Here is a 21,956-nt window from a genome sequence, read left to right as displayed (position 1 = left end):
TGTTGAGGTCAGATATGTCAAAGCAGTCATATTGTACCAGGGGGACCAGGCAACGTTCGCTTGGCATAACAAAACTCTGAAACCCCAGCTTAAAGGAAATATTTGGAGAAAGGGGCTTTACGTTTCACAAAGCGAGAGAAGGAGAGTGAGAGACACGCACAGAAAGAGATGATGGATTAACAGAAGAGAGAAACTGAGCAAGAGGATACAAGCAGAAAGCAGCTGCGAGGACTTAACCATCCCTGATGGGGTCTGTAAAACAGCAAGAGATGGCGAGCAGTGGGCAGGCTTGCGCGCGAGAGAGAGAGAGAGAGAGAGAGAGAGAGAGAGAGAGAGAGAGAGAGAGAGAGAGAGAGAGAGAGAGAGAAGCACAGGTCAGGTTGTGATATCTATATTCAACCACAGATGAAAAAATTAAATCCTTTCAATCCCAGTCAGTTAACAGAGTGATTTTAGATGACATCTCAAAGTGTAAGTGCATGTGTGTGTGTGTGTGTGTGTGTGTGCTTTGCATAAGCCAGTATAGCATATGTATGAGAAATAATTCACTTTGTTTGGGGCACAATCTATTCATCACATAGTGTGATAAGCAAAGTATGCCATTTCGTCAAGTAGGGCAGCCATTTCCCCCCTAATTTCCACTGAGGAATTTTAGCACTAATGCTACATGTCTCCTCCTAAAGCCTCTTTGTTATGGCTTTAATGACCAGTTTAGCCTATGTGACTAGCTAGTGTTTGGCTTTGGAATGGGTTTATGCTGTCCATTCAGAAATCCACAAGAGCTTCCCATAAAGACTGAGCTCTATTGTTGATACAGCTCTTGAGTGATACAGCCAACAGGACGTGACACTCATGATGTGGAATCTGGACATTTGTATGGATGTAATGTCATCATCTGTCTCAGACTTGAAGCCACCCTCAAAGGGGACGTTTAATTTTTTTATTGAGTGTTTTTCTCCGGGTTTTTTTTTTTATAATCAAAACACATTCAAATAAGCTTCTTTTTTTTTCTTTTTTTACAGAAAAATGAAAATAATAAGCCCCATTTATCTGTGACTGTACTTCATTTAAGATTAAGATACTAATGCTTAATAAGTGCGGTTAGCTCTTCAAATGATTAAACACGCTGACTGGGAGACCAGGCTATTCAAAATGATCTAATAATGCATCTGGGAATTTCAGTTCTAGTAAGATTAAGTAGAGAGGATGTCTAAAACGTTGTCCTCCCTTTGATAAGCATTTCTAAACACAGCAAAAGAGGAAAGACATGCTCCAATTACTCTCTTTCACAGCACAAGAGCACTCTGAATTACTAGCCCTGCTGCCCGGTCCTCTGTTCACTGGGCCTCCTCAGTCTTGGTGGAGAGGTTTCTCCCTTTGCACTTTAACAAACTGCCTTATGTAAGCATCTGTTCAACCACAGGAGAATGAGAGCTGACATTTCAAAGCGCTGGTCCGCATGCTTTATGAATGCACCGACCCCACATTTCTACCTCAGCTTCATTTATCACGCTTAACGACTGGCTGACAGAGTGAAGGCCGTCCGTCATCACCCCCAAACACCCTCCTGCTGCTTCCCCCGTCCCTTCCCCACTTTTTCCTCACCATTCCCCCGTTGTCTGACAAACTAAACCCAGTCAAGTTTCTCCTCCATCTGTGGCTCCTCTGCTTAGCTTACTCCTGCTGGAAGTGCAGGGACTTGCCCTTTTCAATCTCAGAAACAACAGACAAGGCTCTCCTGCCGGGGGGTCAACAGACTTCTCTGCTGGGTGTCTTAAAGATGTTAAAGGCAGATTTGGGATGTGTGTTGGCTGTGTGTGTGGAAGGCTCCCTGTGGCCTCATCCTTTCAGGTCGAGACAGCTTTTTCACAGGGATTGAGTGATGAGATCAGGTGATTATTTTACTCAAGGACATCCTAATGATGTCATGATTTTACCCTCAAGATCACAACTACTGAACAACTAAAACTACTGTATATATTATAGGTGCCAAGTGTTTTGTCAATTTAGTATAAGGTTCTATATTTGGATTACAATCTGCCAAAACAATATCATAAATCAATCGTAAATGACATTTGTATTGAGTCATTGTTAGTCTTGACCTCTGATGCATCCTTGCTAATGTAGCAAACACAGATATAGATTGATCGATAGCGGGTTTGTATTGATAGTCAGCTGTATTGAAAATGCTGGAAGATGCATGAGGCAAATGGCAATTAGGTTATTTTGTTTTTAGCAATGGAATAGATCAATAAAATTAGGAATAAATTGAATGACTGATCCAAAGAAAAAAGAGTTATGTGTAGATTAGAAGAAGCAAAAGTCTCAGCACAATATTTTGTAAAGCAATGATGATCTTTATGTGCTTTGGTGAGGTTTTGGCTTCTGTATGCAAGGACGTTAATTGGTGGATATGCAGAACGCTAAATACTCACATCAAGAGTGTCTTCATTGATCACAAGCATGCCCATGTTCTTGGTCAGTAGTTTGCAGGAATGTCCTATGATAAAACAGAAAAACAAGAAGATTATATTATGTTTCATTAAGCACATTTAAAAGACTTAAAAAGACTGGAAAGTATGCACGTATGTAGGCAGGAAATACTTTAAATGAATTAAATTAAATCAAATTGTAGTGTACCTTAGATTTAATTTCCCCCTTTAGTTTTACAACTGATCTGATTGGGGCTCAAACGCACTTCCACACAGACACACCAATTAAATAAATAAATAAAACAAAAAATAAAAAAAGAAGAAAAAATGAATCAAATAAGGGACACCACATTTTGTAGCGAAACATTTTAAGGGACACCAATTAAAATGTTGCAGCTCAGAGCCAGTGTCTCGGGACATGACTAATGAGTTTGGTTTATAAGAGTTTGTCGGTTTCCTGTTTTAATAGGCAGTTACAACTCTGAGTTAGTCAACATGGCTCCCTGGGGAGCGTTCCCCTCAGCTCTTGGCTGGGACAGATGCTCAGGGTCACCAGCAAGGTGGTAGAGGGAGCCTCCCATTGGGGAAAACAAAAATGTTTCATGAACCAAAGACTGAAGCCTTCAGTTCAAAACCGTGGCTGTATGAAAGGGCTGCCAACTGTGGCATAACCACATGAATATTTGTGGGCTTCAACACTTTGCTTCTGTCTGGAAAGACATTTTAGTTTCTTTAAGGGGATTACCACAAAGCCATGTCTTGTGAATACATGGGTGGCATTTTCTGTGAGTGAAACTGAGATAAGATTGCACAAAACACACAAAAACACACAGTCAAACACAATAATGCGCACACAGTACACGCAGAAGGGGCCTTGCATGAGGAAATGAGAGGGTTTCACCTCCGGAGTCAAAACCAAACAGTGTTGGGGTCTGGGTCTGGCGGATTGTTTTCTTAAGTGCAAAGGTGCAAATGTAAAAAAATTTGCCAATGTGAGGAAAATGTCTCCCCATCTCAACACTGTCTCTACTCCCTTCCCCCTTGTCAGTTCCTGCCATAGTCCTTCCACTTAATGAGTTTACCTCAAACTCATTTGACTGTGGCCAAACTGCCCTTTTTTTATTTCACCAGAGTAAGTTGAATTGCTGGCTTTTCTCCATCTCAGCGGAAATAAACACTGCTCCCAAAGGACTTGAGGAATGTGTAACAGGGACACTCGAGTCACAGTCATCTCAAATGTTGCAACTGCAGCAACAAATAAAGGTTCAGTAGGGAACTTTTACTTTAAAAAAACAACAACTTTTTGTCATATTTCCTCAAACTGTCACTATACTATCAAGAATGTGTTTCGCTGCACTCTCTCTCTTTTTTTACAGCTAAACAGTACACTTAAATGTGTTTCTGAAAATATTTGAGGTGAGAAATAGGCAATGCAGTAACAAAATCTTGATTCATATTTGATCAGTGGTGCATAGTTTAACAGTTAGATCAGAGTTCAGCAGCAGTGATTGACACCGAGTTAGACTTCTCGGCTCTGATTGGTTGTTTTTCTTCGAGCGCTGTGGAATCTTGGAAAATGCCATTAGGAGCACGAGGAGGAGGCAGAGGAACCAGATTTTTTCACAGATTATATTATGAACTACTGTCAGAATACAGTCACAGTTTGAGCAAATATGACAAACAGTCTTTATATATATATAAAAAATACAATGTTTACCTACAGAGGGAACTCACGATTTTGGGAGGAAGAAAGAATGGGGACCTGAAAATAATGACTTCACATGGTAAAGCAGGTGGGAAAGCATATTTGTGAAAGAAGATAAGGGGTTGTGTGTCTCTCTGCTGAAGGGGATGATGCACCCTCTGGCCAAATTTAACACAGCAATGTTTATGTGCTTCTCATCTGTAATACCTTCATAAAAGTAAGTAGTGTTTCCCAACTAGCTGAAGAGCGGGCACTTTCCCTTCATTACGTACGGTACGTTTAATTCCCCTCAACAAACAACTCACAGCACTGGGAGCGTGTCCCAGAGCAAACATGGCTCTTTCCTCAGACAGCCAGACACAGTGTCAGAGTAGTTACTGTCATGATAGTTCAGGATTAGAGACAAACTGAAACAATGACAGTCTTTACAGCTTCAGATCAAACAGATCTGCCATGCTTCAATATCAATAATTTGTAAAGAAAATAAAACTAAAAAAATAAGTAAACTCCACTGCATTTTGGCCCAATATCCTGTGCCAAGAGTGGCATTTGGGTGGTTCAGGCCACCTCGAAACATAGAAAAATCTAAATGTGATTCACCAGTCAAACGTGGCAAAATGTGCACCATTAACCCTGGCAATGGGGATCGTCTTTCAGTGAGGAAAATAGTAAAAAACAAAGTCAATATTGAGCATAGATTTTACAGAGCAACTTAGTCAAACGGCGGTCCTGTAAAAATACTTCCAGTGAGCATATGCTTCTGCAGAGCTCCATCACATCTGGGCACGGTGGGCACAAAGGGCTGATTCAGTCAGGCCACAGTGGTAGGTATAGCCACAAATGGAGGTACTTTTCATATCTATTTTTCTGGACTCTGTGTTTAAATGTTGGCTGCATTCAAGGTAGATCCGTTTGTAGTAGTTAGCCACATCTAAGAGCTGTAATACCAGTGCCAATTAAGAAAACTGAACTGGACCTGCTGGACTAGAGTTAGTCATTCACATTCCTGATAACATCTGCAAGGCTAAAACCTCTGGGGGAGCCAGATATGTGAGAGTTGCCTCCTTGTGTACATATGCATGTTATTTATTTCATGTCAGTGCAGTGTGCTCATACATCATCTAGCATTCTACGACAGATGCTTTTGCTAGATATGTGTGACAGAGAAGCATTCAGTCAGTCAGTAGTTTGTCTTGCTGGGTGAAGAATGACCCCAGGACTGACTGGAGCAATCTATCACAACACAGACCAGGTTCACCAGTGACTTTCCATTTGGTTTGAGACCAAGTGAACAAGCAGGGCATGCTGCACAAATATCAATTGGATTATGTGAGTGCAACAGTCTTTAACGTAAATTATTTTACATTATAGGGGCACCTCTCTACATTAAAGGGGCACTCCACCAGTGTCTAACAGAAAGCCTGCATTACCAGCTGGAGATGTGGGGTTTGAAAGAAGTGGGCATTTAGGAGGCAGGAGGGGTCTAATGATTATGCAATTGAGTTGTATTATGGGAAATATAGGATCCAGTGTTTTTGTACCTTGACCTATACTAGAGAATAAAAGTCCAGATATCTTGTGAGTCTCCCAACTTTATGGATGTGCGTCTGGCTCTTACCAATGTTAATGGCTGTTTCCTGTTTGTCCCCTGTCAGGATCCAGATCTTGATGTCCGCCTTCATTAGAGTCTCAATGGTCTCGGGCACCTTATCCTGGAGCTTGTCTTCTATTGCTGTGGCCCCCAGGAGCTGGAGGTTCTACACCAGAAATGAGTAAAAAGCCAGTAAGTGGTGGTCATAACAGAGGAAGGCCTTTAAAACGTCATGTGTCAGAGAAACATGCGAGCCGGGATTGTGTCACTCACTCAGTCGTGTTTTTTCCTTCATCAGCTGCTCTTGTTTATCACCCAGAAAAACCATGACAGGCTTAAGAGGTTTTTGGATCAGTTACTGTGCCTCTGTGTGCATCTGCAGACACGATCTCTCCCACACAAAAATACCCACAAAATACTCTTGGTGTTTTTCCCAGAAACCTTGGTGGTTCTTTGTGGCTGGTTGTGGGCTCATATGGGCCCATCATGGGGCCAAAGATTTGACAAGACCCCAGGGTAGAGGGGAGACAGGAGCCAGCAGAAGAGGAAAGGCAGGGGAAGCTCTTTAAGTTGCGACCTGAGACCTGCTGCCTATACATCTGTAGCTCTGTCCTCTCTAATCATTTTAAACCACACAGCACAGAAAACTCTGCCTGGGGAAGAACATGACTATAGCTCATGAGTCCTCATTTGCCTGTTTGATGTGAATTGTTCTTATGTTCCTGTGTTTTTTGTTAAAGGCACTATGTGGATTATGATACAAGAGCCACTTGGATCAGGATTTCAACCCCTAAACTAGGGTGGGACCATAATAACCAGTCAATAGCCAAAAGCTGGTAGATGCTGTCTTGTGTTAGTGAATTAACCATCATCTAACAGACTGTACACTTCTGAATTCACCAGTCACTGTGGAGGGTCAGTACTTTCCTACTCTGATCCTTATGTTAAAGAACAGAAGTTTTAACTTTGCAAACTGCAGTGTGGGAGACCAAACGACTGGCAGTTTCTATTTGTTGCATTGAACACTGGCCTCCTGATTGTCTTCCTGGAAAATTCTGTCCTGGCTGAGCTAAAGTACAAGTAGTCCATAAATAATCAACTTAAGCTTAAACCAATCAGTAAAGTTAATGATAAATGTTTCCTTCAAAGACTGAAGCAGTTTAATGTTATATGTACACACTCTGGAAGATACTGTAGTAATAGGAGGGTAGGAAACTCGAAGAATGATTCAGCGAATCATACGATTCGACCAATTAACTATTTTCAAAAGCACAGTACCGTAAAAGTAATGTAATGGAAAACAATCAAAGAGAATAATAATGAGTGAGGATTATGTATCAGAAGTACAACATCCTCTCAATATAAAGAATAATAAAGGAATGGTAAGGTTTTTATTATTAACTTTTTCCTACCAATGCTGAATTATATGCACATGTAGCATTTAGTTTGTGAGATGATGAAGGAGTAACTTCCGATGATGTTGGAACGTCTCCGTGCTTTAAATTTTACTGCAACTCCACTGTGCCCCCATGTGGCGTCATCGTGTGCATTTCAAAATATGGGTGGCCCTGAGGGGCAATAAACCCCAAACCCTGGCTGCATCAGTGCCACACTCTGCCCATTAAGCAACGTACATTTTCCTCTTGGAAAGCTTTTATGTTTATTTCATGATTGATTGCCTCCATTTGTTTTGGGTAGCCATGAAGAATGTGCCAAGTGGTTGATTTACGACCGTGGCATCCTGTGTTTGACTAGCGCTTCCACATAGACCCACCTCACAGAAAACCAATTCTACCTGCTGGTGAACCCTTGAATCTCTATCTAATTAAGTTAAGGGAACATAACAGGAAGTCATGGCATCAGGAACTGATACCACACAAACATATCAGTTGTTCACTTTGCAAACCTTTTCTATCAGTTCGTAGCTCTCCTCCAGTTTCAGGGATCGGTTCTGCAGGGAGGTGCAGGCTCTACGGTAGATCTCTAGCCACTGCTGATAGGACGACTCACTGACGTCTGTCGCTGCAAAGCACAGAGTGCGCAGGCCTGGAAGAGGAAAGCAGCATCACAACACCTGGGTCAAAACATCCACACTTCTTACCATTTGACATGACCTCTTGAGCTTTTCTATACTTTTCCTTGCCATGTTGACATCTTATGGCATTTTATATTATTTTTAGGGCGACTTATCAATATCTAGCCAGGTATAACAGGTGGCGATTAGTCGTCCATGCACACTCTGATATCATTTAGTTCATTCTTGTCAGTGTGATAAAGGAAGTTATATTTTATTCAGGCCTCTCCAAGTTACAGTGACTGAAGATCTTCACAATCTGTCCTGAATGCTATATTTAGCCTGCATCAAATATTCCCAATGACATACCGGTGTCTCACAAGGGGGCAGTATGAACACAGAACAAAAGGGAGAGTCTATGATGCAGTTTCTTTCAGCATCACTGCGTTAGATTAACAATGCTTCAGCATACTCATATTAGGATTTACTGTTCATCAGGTAATGACAAATGAGGATAAACTCTAAGGGAAAAAAAACTACTTCTTCTGTTGCAGCTGATGATCAAGTGGTGATAATGACCAGCCAGAAATGTGGGGAGCATACTGTGTACATTAGAAGCATCCTAAGAGATGTATGACTTTTGGCAGACAGGGGGCGATGTTTGCCCACTCACCCTCAGTGGCAAACTGTTCCAAGTGCTTCAATGTGATCTCTTTGTACCTAGAGCTGTCTGCCAGGCGGTCATAGATCACTGTGTCCTGAAGGTAAACAAACACGTATTGGTTATTGACACCCAGAGTGGAATGAAAGGAACCTCCTGGACTTGGGCTACTGCACAAATGAGTGTTATTGGGTTGAATATAGCCGTTTGTGTTGCCCTTTCTGTTTCTACTCAGATTTGCCCCAAAATCTTTTTGTTCTGAAATAATCTTTAAAAAGGCAGTTACAAGGGAATGAATTAATTCACAACAAATGTATCTGGATCCTGTAATGGATAAATTATTCTGTGAGTAATGTCTTTTAATAACATCAAAAACCATCAACTCATTAAAGAGTTTAGCTTCAAACAAAAATTAAACATTAGTAATAGTAATGACTTTTTATGCATTTAGCATTGTCCTTGTTGATATCTATTATATATATTGTATCTTGTTGATAAAAATTGTGCCAAACAAAAATACACATTAAGAATAAAAACCCCATACTGAATATATTTGTATAACCTTTATTTTGCAGAGATACCCATGTGTGAAATATGGTGATCTTGCTGCTGCTCATTGAAAAGATTTCCTGATAATAGCAAGCGGCAATAAGGGGAGAAGAGTGTTCAACACTAGTGTATGTGTGTGTGTGGTGATTATGGTGATGGGCTGTCATGTGTTGCCATGGAGAGAGACAGACACTCACAGCTCCTTTGCAGTAGAGGCGGATCTTTCCAGATGGGGTGCGCATGATGACTGACATCCTCTTCCTCGTGCTGTGAGAGAAAAAGGCAAGAAAGAGAGACAAAGGTGGAATAAGGGGCGAAAGCAAATAAGATAATTCACATTATAAGGTGTTACAGCCACTATAGCAAATTATCAAGTACGGTTTGAGCTGGCATAAGCCTCCTGAAAATAGAAATCACAGAGTTGGTAACAAGATATCACACCTAGGTCACACAATTGATTAGTACAAATCATTAGGGCAAAAGGAAGATGATAAACTCTGATACCATGCAATTCTTTTTAGGTTCATAAAGCAAATACAATAAGCATGTACACCAATGGACAACAAATAACAGTGTACGGCAGTTGTACAAATAATAACTAATGAAGAGTATAATGTACTAATAATCTGTAGTTTACCTTGTAAACTCCAGCACATGAAGTAGTTCGTATCTCTCCTCTGTTCCAGGCTAAATCCAAAGAAAGACAAATTAACACACTCCAAAAGGACATATCTCAACCTCAGTCTTCTTCTGAGACAAGTTATCTCAAGTAGCACAAGCCACCCTACTCAAATCAGCCTTAATAGCACATTAAATGTGTTTATCAGTTGCCTGCACTGAGCTGATGGAGGGAGAATAACAAGGTAGAATTCAATTAACTTTCTTAATTGTAGAGACCGCAAGGTACAAGACAGAGTGATTAAATAGATGCTGAGAGCTTTAGAAGGCCTAATAAAGGTTAAGAAATCGGACAAACATCTTGGAGACAAGATGTTCTCAGCACAAGAAAAAAATTATTTGAAAATGGTTTTGGCCTTTCTGCCTCCGCCTCTTTGAGTGCAATCATCAGGTTAGCCAATTAAGGGAACAACAGGATGAGTGACCTGAGCTTCGGAGAGGACACACTGCATCAGCTCAGGATTTAATCACATGTAATGTTCGTCATTTTCCATTTCTGTGGCCCATAGGAATACAAAAGACTGACTTATCTTTATGTGTTATGCATATTGGTTTTAGTTCAAGGTCTGCAATGGAACATCTGAGCAAAATAAAAAATAGTGAATTAATTACATAAGTAACTGCCTAGAGATATTCTAGAGATACACTACAACCTAAAAAATAATTGGGATGTGCAGTGTGGTTAAGGGAATAGTTCAACATGATTTACTCTCATGTCTTAACAGTATATATGTATGACTCTGCTGCTATTAATCACACTACTATCACTTTAACCACACCATGGTCACTTTTCTGTTGTTTGTTCTTATTTTAGTTCTTTATAGACCTCTTATTACTTCTTTGTTTTACTTTCTCTATTTCTTTATGTACACCAATTCACTGTTTTACTGGGGGGTTATGTGCCAGACTATTGCTTGGCCAGGTGTTTCCCCCGGTTTCCAGTCTTTATGCTAAGCAAACCAGCTGCTGGCTGTAGCTTCGTAGTTACACAGACATGAGAGCGGCATCAATCTTATCATCTGACTCTCGGTAAGAAAGCAAAGAAGGCTATTTGCCAAAATTTTAAACTATTCCTTTAATAAATAACCTTAAACCCACTGTAGAATGAAAGTAATCATGTTGTTAAGTATGGAACATCAGAATGTTTGTCTCTCCTCATTACACATTAGTTTTTTTACAGTATGTCTGCAGCTACATGGGAAACGGTGAGATATTCCACAGCTTATGAACTGGTGAAGAAATTACAATTTGTTTAATTCATTAATGACAGAAAAACCCTCTTCACTTGGATTAAGCCAATACCCTTGTGGTTAGTATCACACATCTATCAGTGTCTCACATCTTGTCAGTCTTTTTTTCTTGTTTGAGGTCTATCATGATACTCATATTAAAGAGTGCGTGGATCTATCCATCAGTACAAACTTGCCTTTCATTTAAGTTGTCATGTCCAACTTACCATTTCCACTATGACGCTGTCCGGGGTTCTACCAGAAAACACAAAGCCAAGGTTCTGTGCTGCTCTCACCAGAGCTCCTTCGTCTTGAAAGCAAATAGAAACCGAAAATGTTACAGATAAACGCACAGAAACCAGTGCTGTCTCAAGATAACCTGGAATTATATTAACCATGTTCTCGTTTCGTACATAAAACAAGTTTATTTTTAAAAAATGTCACCATGAGGACAGTGATTGAAAGCTGTGAACCAGGTAGCTGATGCTACAGCTTGCATGAGGATGCTGCAGGGCGAGTAAAAGCTCTACCCTAGTTTTTTACAGTTCACTTAGCTACCGTCCTCTTTGCAGCTATTCCCGGCTCCTCTTAACCCCCCCAGTGTTATAATACACTAATAATATACTGAATGGCTTGTCAATCACTTTGGCAATTACACAAGGTTTGCATTGTTTTTTTGGGGGGTTTTTTTTCCCCATGAGAGCTACTTCTTTGTTTACATTTGAATCGCAGATTTAAACCTTTAAGCATAGTGACATTTTTAAAAATTCATTAGGACTTATTTTCAGGAAATTTACATAGCAGCACGGTTAGGCATGTTCTGAGAGTATTAGTTAATTTCACCTCCTCCAATGGGAGTGTTTATGTGGAGTTAAAAATAATCACATTTAAGGGCATGTTTTCTTGGCTCAATGGTGTTTTAAGCCTCCAATGTCGGCTTCCAGGCAGCTAACCCTAACCCTAAACATAACCATTGCCGTGCTGCCTGGAAGGTGACGTTGGGGGCTTAAAACACCAAACACTGTTCTTGATTGGCAGGTGTCTCATCACAGCTGTGAATGTGAGAGACTGAGGGATCAAAGTCAGGCTCAAAGAATCACAGTGACATACACCATGCATTCTGTAAACAGGATATTTTATTTTCTAATATAATTCCTGGCTCTCTCCTGCACTGATGATTGTATATATATATGTCTTTATCAACTACTGCTACCTGAAGGCTGTACTGATATATTCCATTTGCAAAGACACATAGGCCACTAGATGAAAAATTCAATATCTCAATAACAAAAAGCATATCAAGGACACAACATCATTAATGGAAAGCACCTGGAACCAGGAGGACCTAGAGCTGCAGAGCTGCACCACCAGCAATTTAAGTCTTGCAATGTCATAGACCTGCAGTTTCTGTTTGACTTGTGCCGCAGGGCAGCAAGAAAAGTATGTTTGGAAGATAAATGTGTCGCTGAGCACAATCTGCAAGAAAGGAAAGTAACAGTTTCTACAAATTGATACGCCACCAAAAGGCAATGAGTCCAAGTGCTAAGTTGTTGTTTTTTAAGCTGCATTCAGTGCTCGTGTGCTTAAGGTTTAACACTTTACACAGTGTAAGCCTGCGAAATAAAAGGGTTTTCTTACTTGCAGCATTATTTTTCTCTACATACAAGTATGAATGCTGAACTCACACTGAGTCATTGTGATCATCGATTAGAAGAAGGCCTAACTTGATCGTTGTGCTAAATATCTGTAGAATAATATTAGGTATAATATTGGGTATCATTGAAATAATTTATCTGTATTTTCTTGGTAAAATAGTTAGCTCTTGACAGGTGACTATGTCTATTTCAGCTGTAATAATTACTACAATGGTTGAAATTGCTAAATCTACCATTTCTAAATCTCCATGTCTAGACTGATACTATTGTTTTCCTTTCCTATAGGTAGCACAGGTTGTCATGTTTGGAACTGGTCTGACAGTGACCGAACAACTACGCGACATGTGGATAATGTGCAGTATCCCAAACTTATATGTGCAAGTTTGCAAGTTACAAGCCCTTTTGATATGTGCTTTGAATCTAAAAATGTAAATCTGATTAGCTGCTACATTCCGAAATACTTAGTCTTGATCGTGAACACCTTAACAGTCAAGAAGGTCTACTTGTTTCTTATCCTGATTTTGTTTAGGTTTTTTGTTTTTCCTCTTTGGAGCCTCCAGACAATAGACAAAGTATGGGCAATAAAAAGGTTCCCAAATTATAATAGGATAGTACCAAAGCAGCATAATGTAAATGCAAAAGCTGTATAATTTCCACAAGCTGTGTTGATGAAGGTGTCATCTACCTGGAGATGCAGCCTGGTAGGTGATTTTTCCATCCGTGCGCTCAGGGACTGCAGTGTGACAGATGGCCATCATGGTCATAAAGTCCAGGATGACAGCAGCTGTAGGCTACAGGAAGTAGAAAGGGCACTTTGACTTTAAATGTTCTTTAATTAAAAACAAAACAACTAGAAAGACATTGATGATACTGTACAGTTTGACAGACTCTGATCAACTGGCATGACTTACAGCTAATGTAAATGTGTGAGTCACACACACACAACCTGCTAAAACAGTTTCATGTGTTGCAGCCATGTTTACGGACAACTTCTCTTCATACATTTATGTACTGTAGATATGGGTGAAAGGTAATTTGTAGTATTTGTTTAAACCTTTTTGTTGCATGAGGTATGCTATAGGATGGTTCAGTTCAACCCATCTAGTACAGCAAATAGGCAACAAATCAAACATTAAGAAGAATTGTTTGGAAATACTGTTTAGCTAAACACTGTTTGACTTGCTTGACTGATTACCATCTCCATTCAGTGTTGCAGAGACCCAAACCACAAATGCATGAAATGCAAAGCTAGCCGTTTGGTCTCTGACCATTACACATGCCATGTCATCATTAGTGTTGTCCATCAGGCTGGGAAGACGTACTGAATAGTTTGGTGTGGTTTGTATCCACACTGACAACCTTTTAGAAAATATCAACTACAAATTGTGTACCACAAATCAATATTTTATATTAGCAGAAAAGAGAGGGAACCGCAAAAACAGACTGAGAGTGAATATTTCACTTTTCCATAAACACAACCTAAGAGGCCTGGGACCACTTATCAATTTGATAATTCAGTAAAAATGACTTTTCATTTTTACTTTATTGTTTTTTTAAAGTACATGAATAAATTCTCCATGCCAATCTTGACCCCAAAACTGAAATGAATGACTTAAAACCTCACCTCTCTGGTACAGATGTGTTACAGTGACATTCAGGAGTAAAATAAAAAAGGAGTCTGACTGTAAATCCATTAATTCCAAATATTGTTGTTCGAAGCCACCGTCTAGTTTGTCCGTTTTCTGAAACACATGTGGCTCCAGTATTCACCAGTCAGGTTGGGCCTGACTAATGACTGGTTGAAACAAGACAGTAGGATCCCACAGACTGACATTTGCTCATGCATGTGCATGCGCAACATAAACTTCCTTCAGTTAATGAAAAAAGGCCTAACCTATAGACTGAGGGGATTTTACATTAATGAGGGGAAACGTATGACTAACTAGCCGAGGGACAGACTCGGACAGGCATCTGCTGAGGCTCCGGTCTGAAGCTGCAGGACCACCAGCCTCTAGTCAATGAGGCAGAGATATCAGCTACCTCCAGGGCTATGCCAGGCCTGAATCATACAGAAAACAGTAATCAGGCTACGGTGGTTGTTAAAAATGAGTTCAATAGCAAAATAAGCTCACGTTATTAGCTCACCAACATTACGAGAAACCAATGAACCTACGCTGACACAGAGACTTCTACAGCAGATGTGACAAATGTATGCCATGCTATGCATTGTTGACAGCTTATTATTACTCAAAAAAACATCTACTGTTCTTTTCACTTCTCAAACCAAAAGCTGTGTACACACACGGTATTGTTCAATTTGCTCTTTCTGTTGGTCATGGAAACTCTGATGAGAGATCTCTAACAGGGAACACAAAGCAAATGAATGGAGAGGGGAGGGCAAATCAAAGGGCCTCTTGTAAATTAAAGTACACAGAGTCTATTAAAGTCCAGGTGGCTGTGAGAGTCCCCTCTGCCTCCTAGCAGCATGCTAATTTGGTCTGGGTTGACAGGTATCCTCTGAAGGACATGTCAGCGCGTGTGTGTGGGCTCTTATATTTCTATCTTTGTGAGGAGCCGGTTGAATTTAAGACACTGGGTGTGGGGACATTTTTTGAAAGTGCCGACACTTTGGCCAGTCCTCACCTCTTCAAGTGGCTGTTTGGGAGTTTAAACTTGGTTTGAGGATTAAGGTTAGAGTTCAGTTTTGGTTAAATCTACAGTAAGGGATGGGGTAATGCACATAGTTCAACATTTTTAGGAGTCTCTGCTATTAGCCTGTTACACTTACAGTTACAACAAGACTCCAGGAAGTCACTGCGCTGAACCAAGAAATAGTTAAGCCCATTAAAACCCCTGTTTATAAATTAAATTAAACAAACAAGATAACACATGTTAATTTGTGAGGTACTGAGATGCTGGTAAGCAGACTTTTTTTTTACCCTGCTTGCTTTATGCTAAGCTAAGCTAACAGTCTTCTGGCTCCAGCTTCATATTAAAAACGGACAGATATGAGAGTGGCATCGATCATCTCATCTAACTCACAAAAAAATAAAAATAAAAAAGGTTACGTATTTTTGAAAATGTCAAACTATTCTATTAAGGTTAGGGTTATGGTCTAAGGAATGAATTATGTCAATGACTGTCCCCACAAGCACAGAAGTCAAACATGTGTTTGCTATCCAGGGTGGTGGTAACCTAGGCAGAGAGCACAGGGCAAGTTGTGAGCTTTGCTCTGATGGCACAATTAGAAGTGACAGCTAATAATGTGCTGCCAGCTATCACTCCCACTGACTCCTGGTTAATATGCGTCATGACAACAGTGACGGACACTCATCACTTCAGACATGGCCAGTGTGGAAAAGGTTGAAGGGTGAAAGAGAAAATTAAGCAGAGCACCCAGACGCGCGAGCGAGCAAACAAACACCCACGACAAGTGCTGAAGCTCTGCGGGCAGAGAACATGTCCAGTGACTCAAGAGAATATGAAAAGCACCAGAGGGGATGCTTGTTTTTGTCAGCACTTTTAATTCCTCTGTTCTTTAGTCTGCCATCCCCCTCAACAATGTATCAACACTACTCCTACAAAACAGCCTGCAGCGACCCAAAAGTGTTGTTAATGATAAGGATTAACTATATATACTATGTATATAACTGTACACACATAATTAATCTCTATCGTCTACATAACTGCACAGAATACTGTACTCAACCGGCACTTTGGTATGTAATGCTTCTTTTGCACTTCTGGTTGGATGTCAACTGCATTTCATTGGCTCTGTACCTGTACTCTGCTAAATGACAATAAAGTTGAATCTAATCTAATTAGTAATGTTTAAGTAAGAAGCATCCTGATGGCCATAAGGACAAGGTTCCCAGTATTTTTTCCCCACAGCTTTATCTAACTATAAGTGCGGTTCAATCAGGCGCGGCTCGGCTGCAGCTCATCTAGAGATTTGACGAGTCCCCTTTTTTTCGTCTAGCCGTCACACATCCAGGTAGCAATGTGGCCCAGGCGGGGAACGCAGGCTGGAGAAATGTGCACAACCGCCGGCAACAAAACAACGTGCTGGAGAGCACAAGAGCCTGGGCATTCATCTAACGCGTTTGTGTACGATTCATTTCGTCATTTGCATGTAGGGTAGACAGCAATCAGTTTTTGGCAGATGATCACACTGCGAAGACTTGCTTGGGCAACCAGTACTCATTCCCAATATGTATGTGACGCACCAAGCATAGCAGTAGCTCGACCATGGGCTGTAAGATTACGTAGTATGAAGAACAACAACAGTAGAGAATCTAGCTTAGCATAAATATTGGAAACAGGGGGAAGTAGCTAGCTAGTGGCTTCCTGGAGTCTTGTCATCACCGCAATTAGCTGAGACTCCAGGAAGTCCCTGCACAAAGAAATACTCCAGGAAAAAAAGTCTGGTAAAATCCCAACATGTTAAGACATGTTTTGAGACTTTTTACATTTTAGTTTTGTACAGATTAAACAAATAAGACATAACATGCTTATTAGTGAGCTTTTTGGCTTTTTTAGCAGAGCTAAGCGGCTGCTGGCTCCAGCTTTTATATCATTTTAATAGCAGTGCCACTATTGAGAGATCGTGTGCATTCAATTTCAAAACTCTCAAAATACATGACAGCATCGTGACAGGAGTCTTGTTATATAATAGAAGTTGACTAGGAGAAGGAAAAACTATGACTCACAAAAGTGCTACAATATTAAGACATCCACCATCAACAAATCATTAGTACACCTACAATAGATAGATAGATCAGAACAGTAGATAAATAGGTTAAATAAGCTAAATCATTACTCTGGAAACACTGGAACACGCCTCTGCATATGTTTTAAGTATTGTGCATAACCATCTTTGTGTCTGTATATGTATGTATGTATGTATGTATGTATGTATGTATGTTCCCTTTATGTAATATGTGGTAGACAGTATGTCTGTATGTTTTTATGTTTGTGTGTACCCTTCCTGTAATATGTTATGTGTACTTTTATATCTGGACCTTGAGTCTGTAAATAAAGTTTTATATTATATATATATATATATATTTATTTATTACCAGCGATTTAGAGAGACTGGGGTTTCTAAACAGTGGTTGGTCGTGCACTATAATTAGCAGAGGGCACGGGGCTATCAATATGAAACAAAAGCAGATCCTAGACAAACTCAATGTGTGGAGAGATTCTGCTGTCATAACAAAGCAAACATCACAGTGGGATTACTACTTTCCCTAGGCGGTGCTACTGTACGTAATTAGATGTGACATTCTGCCTCCCCCATGCTGTTCTGCAGCTGAGTGACTCAACTAGCCAATCAATCACAGGTTTCACCCATTTCATTACCACAGGTGGCCTTAACTGCTCCGTCTAAAATCCTGTAACAAATCCCAAATGCATGTCCGTATTTTGAGACACAGGCACAACTGCTATTATTTTTGGGCCCTTCATATGATATCCATAAATTAAAAGCAATTACTCTACAGCAGTACAGTTCCCCACAGTGAAGACGCAAATAAGCAGGTTTTTATCCTGACAGAATAAGCTAATTAGGTTATTTGCATGCCTGTAAAGAAATAATAATCCACCCCTCAGCAGGATTTTAATCAAACTGATATTAAAGAGAATATAGTCAATGTGTCTGTCAAAACACATCATCTTACCATGAAACATCACAGCATTTTCACCATTTTTAAGACACAACATAAACACAAGCCCACCACATCACTAAAGGTCCACATAAAATAGCACAAAGACCTTATACAACCACACACAATTAGATTCAAAATCCTTCTTAGTTTTGTCCTAAACAGCAGCTATCACTGCAGGCGGGTGGCAGGGAACCCTGACATTACTTACGTGATTACTTTGGAGGTTTTCCAGTAAGCTCAGGTCATTAAATCCCTCCTCCTCCGATGAGTGTGTGCTGTGGCTGGAAAGAAGAGACGGAGAAGTCAAAAAAACAGAACACACTGGACTACTTGATAGCACTGACAGCTAACTAGAGCACGTTGTTGTGACACTAGAGTAACATTTAAATTCATTTGCATCATCAATGCTTGTGACAGCAGGAGTTTACATATAAGTACATCTTTCTACCAGCGTCTGACAGTGATAAGCATGACAAAAATGTTCATGTACCAACAGCAAATGTTTCACATTTCTGCTTGAGAAATGATGGAAAATTTGTGGACCAACTAATCAATTAGTCAACTTATTTATAGAAAAAAAAACAAATGGGCCCAAGACTGGCACCACAAAACAGATCTGAAATGTATTGACATAGCCAGTGCTGCGTGCCAACAGTATTGACATGTTGAGAAAAATACCAACCGCAATGCAGACAGAATGCAAACGTAAGCCCCCTGGGTGTTAGTAATGTCATATACAGTGTGACTGTACATGCAGGAGCAGATTATCATTTCACAACACCCTTTATATATATCATATTACCTTCAGTCATTTCCATAAATAATAAATGCTTTAGAAATTAAACAATGCAAGAGAAATTGCTTACAGGGACACAGCAGCAGGCAGGCTGAATTTCTGGCAGTTAATATAGACCATATGACTCACATACTAATCAAAGCCAAGCCCTAATAAATTACTGGAAATACAATAAGTCAATCATACTTGCACCAGAAATGTTTTTCGTAACTGGCAAGATGCAAAATAATGTCATATTTATACAGGAATATAGCAAAAGAAAAAAACCATACAATCTTCTGTCAACAACAGCAAGCCATGCTGAACTGAAAAAACATGATTTTGGATTGCAGAGAAGACCTTTTCATTCATAAAAAAAAAAAAAAAAAAAAAAAAAAAAAAAGATTCCCCCCCCCCCCCCTTTCCAACAGTGATTTTGTATTATAACAAACAGCCGCTCGCTGACCTTCCAGCGGGGATCGATCCATGATTCTGTGATGAATAGAGTCCTATAAATCAGGTATACAGCAGCTTTGTCCGTGGCACTGGGGCTTGATAGAAATGTTACTGAGGCTGCCATTAGCAACTATAAGTCTTTTTAATCCCACAGGATACACCGTTCGGATCCCTAAGAGCCAAACAGCCAGCCGGCCAGTAATACTCCCATCTACTGCACCACAAATAGGAAAAACACAGCGATGCCATCAAGCAGCAGGGCTGGAGTCGATATTGTGTTACACAGACATAGATGCACTGGAGGTTAGGGAAATGTATCACACTTGCAGGCTTTATTAAAATATGTCATGGAGAAATCAGCAAACAAAGCCTGCATTTCTAAACCCTCCACATACATGTTGTAAACACATACTGAGAAAGAGGGTGGATGTTTCAACTAAAAAGTTTGACGTTTTGCATCATATACTGTAAAATATTTTCTGATTACAGCAGGTTACATCCATGTGACATATTCCTACATGTTTGTATCTAGGTTACATTTCAAGAGCCTTATACATTCATATGTGCAGTAAAAACCTATTCTGAAAAGCTGCAGTACTTTTGACAGAAAATCTATGGAGACATTATTACTGTTTCTAACCCTTGTACAGAGAAGGAAGCCCAAAGCTTTTCTCTACTGCAGCAGTAGCATAGTTCGCCAAGTCGATTGTCTTGATGAAAATCTAAGGCACAGGGCTGGGTGTGGAGGACGGTCAGTTATTGATTATCTGCCAGCACACAGAGGTCCAGTCACTATAGGAACAAGGGTGCTGGCTGTTCACAGTTAATAGCCGGGGACAGGTTCCTGATCAAACCTGCCGACACACATGCTGTCATGGAAGTAATACAGTTCTAATTGACCTGTGTCTAGATGGCAGTGTTTGACCGAGATAAACTTTGACTAAAATTAGCCATAGGATGACGACCGATCCAGTACTGGTCTTGTTTTTTTGTTTTGTTTTATATCATCTATCATCAAGCAACAAAACACACTTTGTTTTCCCCTTGTTCCTGTATCCCAGCCTATTTTGTGTAGAAATAAAAACCCAGTTCAAAAACTCAAGTTTTTTTCAGTGAGAAAAAAAAAAGCAGCAAAAAGAGACATGCCTTCATGAAAGCTGACAACTTCCTTAAAACAACAAGAGTCAAGATTTTGGCATAATAGGCATTGACAAACCCACATGCAAAATGGATAAGACACACCCATGCTGTTACTGCAGATCTCAATACTGTAGCAAACTTAGAACTGTGTGAGTGTGTGTACGTGTGAGAGAGTGAGAGCGAACGAGAGCGAGAGAGAACGAGAGAGAGAGAGAGAGAGAGAACGAGAGAACGTTAGAGAGAGAGAGAGAGAACGTTAGAGAGAGAGAGAGAGAGATAAGTGGGAGTGTAAACTACCACCTCGAAAGTTAGTTTGATGTTAACTGGGGAAAAGGAGAATGTGCTGCACAGCTTCAGCCTCAACACAACATACAGTAAATGCTGGTAGGAAGCCACATAACGTAACCACTCAGAATTCAATAATAATTCTAATACTGCCAGCATAAACATAGATCTATATACAGTATAAACTGGAATATTTGTTTTTAAGGCTGTTCTTTCACATAAACAGATATACACAGTGAACCAAGAGCCACAGTCACATACAACATGTCCAAAGTGTACTCAACGCACACAAAAACAACAAACACAAATTGAGGTATTGTGTTCAATGTCACGATTTTCACAAGGCAAGGCAGCACTGATACATCACAGAAGCGAGGAGTGAAAAAAAAAAAACGATCACCATTTCACACCCAGTCATCTTACCAGTCGTCCTCTGCAAAACTACCCTCCTCAGCCTCAGGGACGTGGCTGTTGGAGAAAAAATTATCTTGTTGACAAAGTCTATTGTTAACATGTTCTGTGAATGTACAGACGCCAGGATTGGAGTAAAGATGGGTTTGTTTATGAGTTGGCAGGTGTTAGAGTATGATAGGTCAGATGCCGGGAAGGACTGTAGCCGAGGTGTTGTGGTTAGGTTGATAGCAGTGATTATAGCAGGTCCTCTGATCATTTACACATGATACTACTCTCATGTCCACACAGTAGGAGCCAGTTACCTTAGCTTAGCACAAAGATTGGAAAGAGGGGGGAACAGGCTGTGATCGAAATCACATATTAACCTAGTATGATGTAGATTTGAGTGTGTAGTGCGTTCCCCTTGCATAGTTTGTGGATTTTGTGTACGCAAGAAATGCCCGGATCTATGACAGATTAGCAACAATTTCTTAGTATGAGACGTGAACCTACTGGACATACTCAATCGCTCCAAAAAGCACTGCGGCTCTTTAGACTGTCCAATGACGGACTGCGAGGCAGACGGTTTAAATAATTAACCGTTTGCAAATGATGGCGAGTGACATCAAGGTACAGTTAAGAGGAAAAGTGTGAGTGCTCACATTTATAATGTAACAAACAAATTTAAACAGTAAAATATTTAATAATTTAAATTTGCCATAAAATA

At 40.2% G+C, this 21,956-nt stretch overlaps 1 protein-coding gene across 7 annotated transcripts in view; it reads right to left on the bottom strand.

Annotated features, from left to right (window-relative positions):
- atp8a1 (ATPase phospholipid transporting 8A1) overlaps positions 1-21,956 on the bottom strand; it is a 107,825-nt gene that overhangs the window by 37,272 nt on the left and 48,597 nt on the right. For 4 of the 7 annotated variants that reach the window (XM_078260224.1, XM_078260220.1, XM_078260219.1 and 1 more), the window contains 10 exons: positions 21,260-21,304; positions 18,389-18,461; positions 13,200-13,305; positions 11,087-11,169; positions 9,590-9,639; positions 9,150-9,219; positions 8,416-8,500; positions 7,635-7,774; positions 5,756-5,894; positions 2,436-2,500 (listed from right to left, as the gene is read on the bottom strand). In XM_078260224.1, coding sequence (XP_078116350.1) covers positions 2,436-2,500; positions 5,756-5,894; positions 7,635-7,774; positions 8,416-8,500; positions 9,150-9,219; positions 9,590-9,639; positions 11,087-11,169; positions 13,200-13,305; positions 18,389-18,461; positions 21,260-21,304 — 856 coding nt within the window. The remainder of the gene's footprint in view (positions 1-2,435; positions 2,501-5,755; positions 5,895-7,634; positions 7,775-8,415; positions 8,501-9,149; positions 9,220-9,589; positions 9,640-11,086; positions 11,170-13,199; positions 13,306-18,388; positions 18,462-21,259; positions 21,305-21,956) is intronic. The other 3 variants (XM_078260222.1, XM_078260221.1, XM_078260226.1) reach the window with 1 other exon arrangement.

Source organism: Sander vitreus, chromosome 10, assembly GCF_031162955.1.
Source record: "Sander vitreus isolate 19-12246 chromosome 10, sanVit1, whole genome shotgun sequence".
NCBI lineage: Eukaryota > Metazoa > Chordata > Actinopteri > Perciformes > Percidae > Sander > Sander vitreus.
Note: the sequence above shows the minus strand (reverse complement) of the source record. Positions and strands in the feature narration are given on the sequence as shown.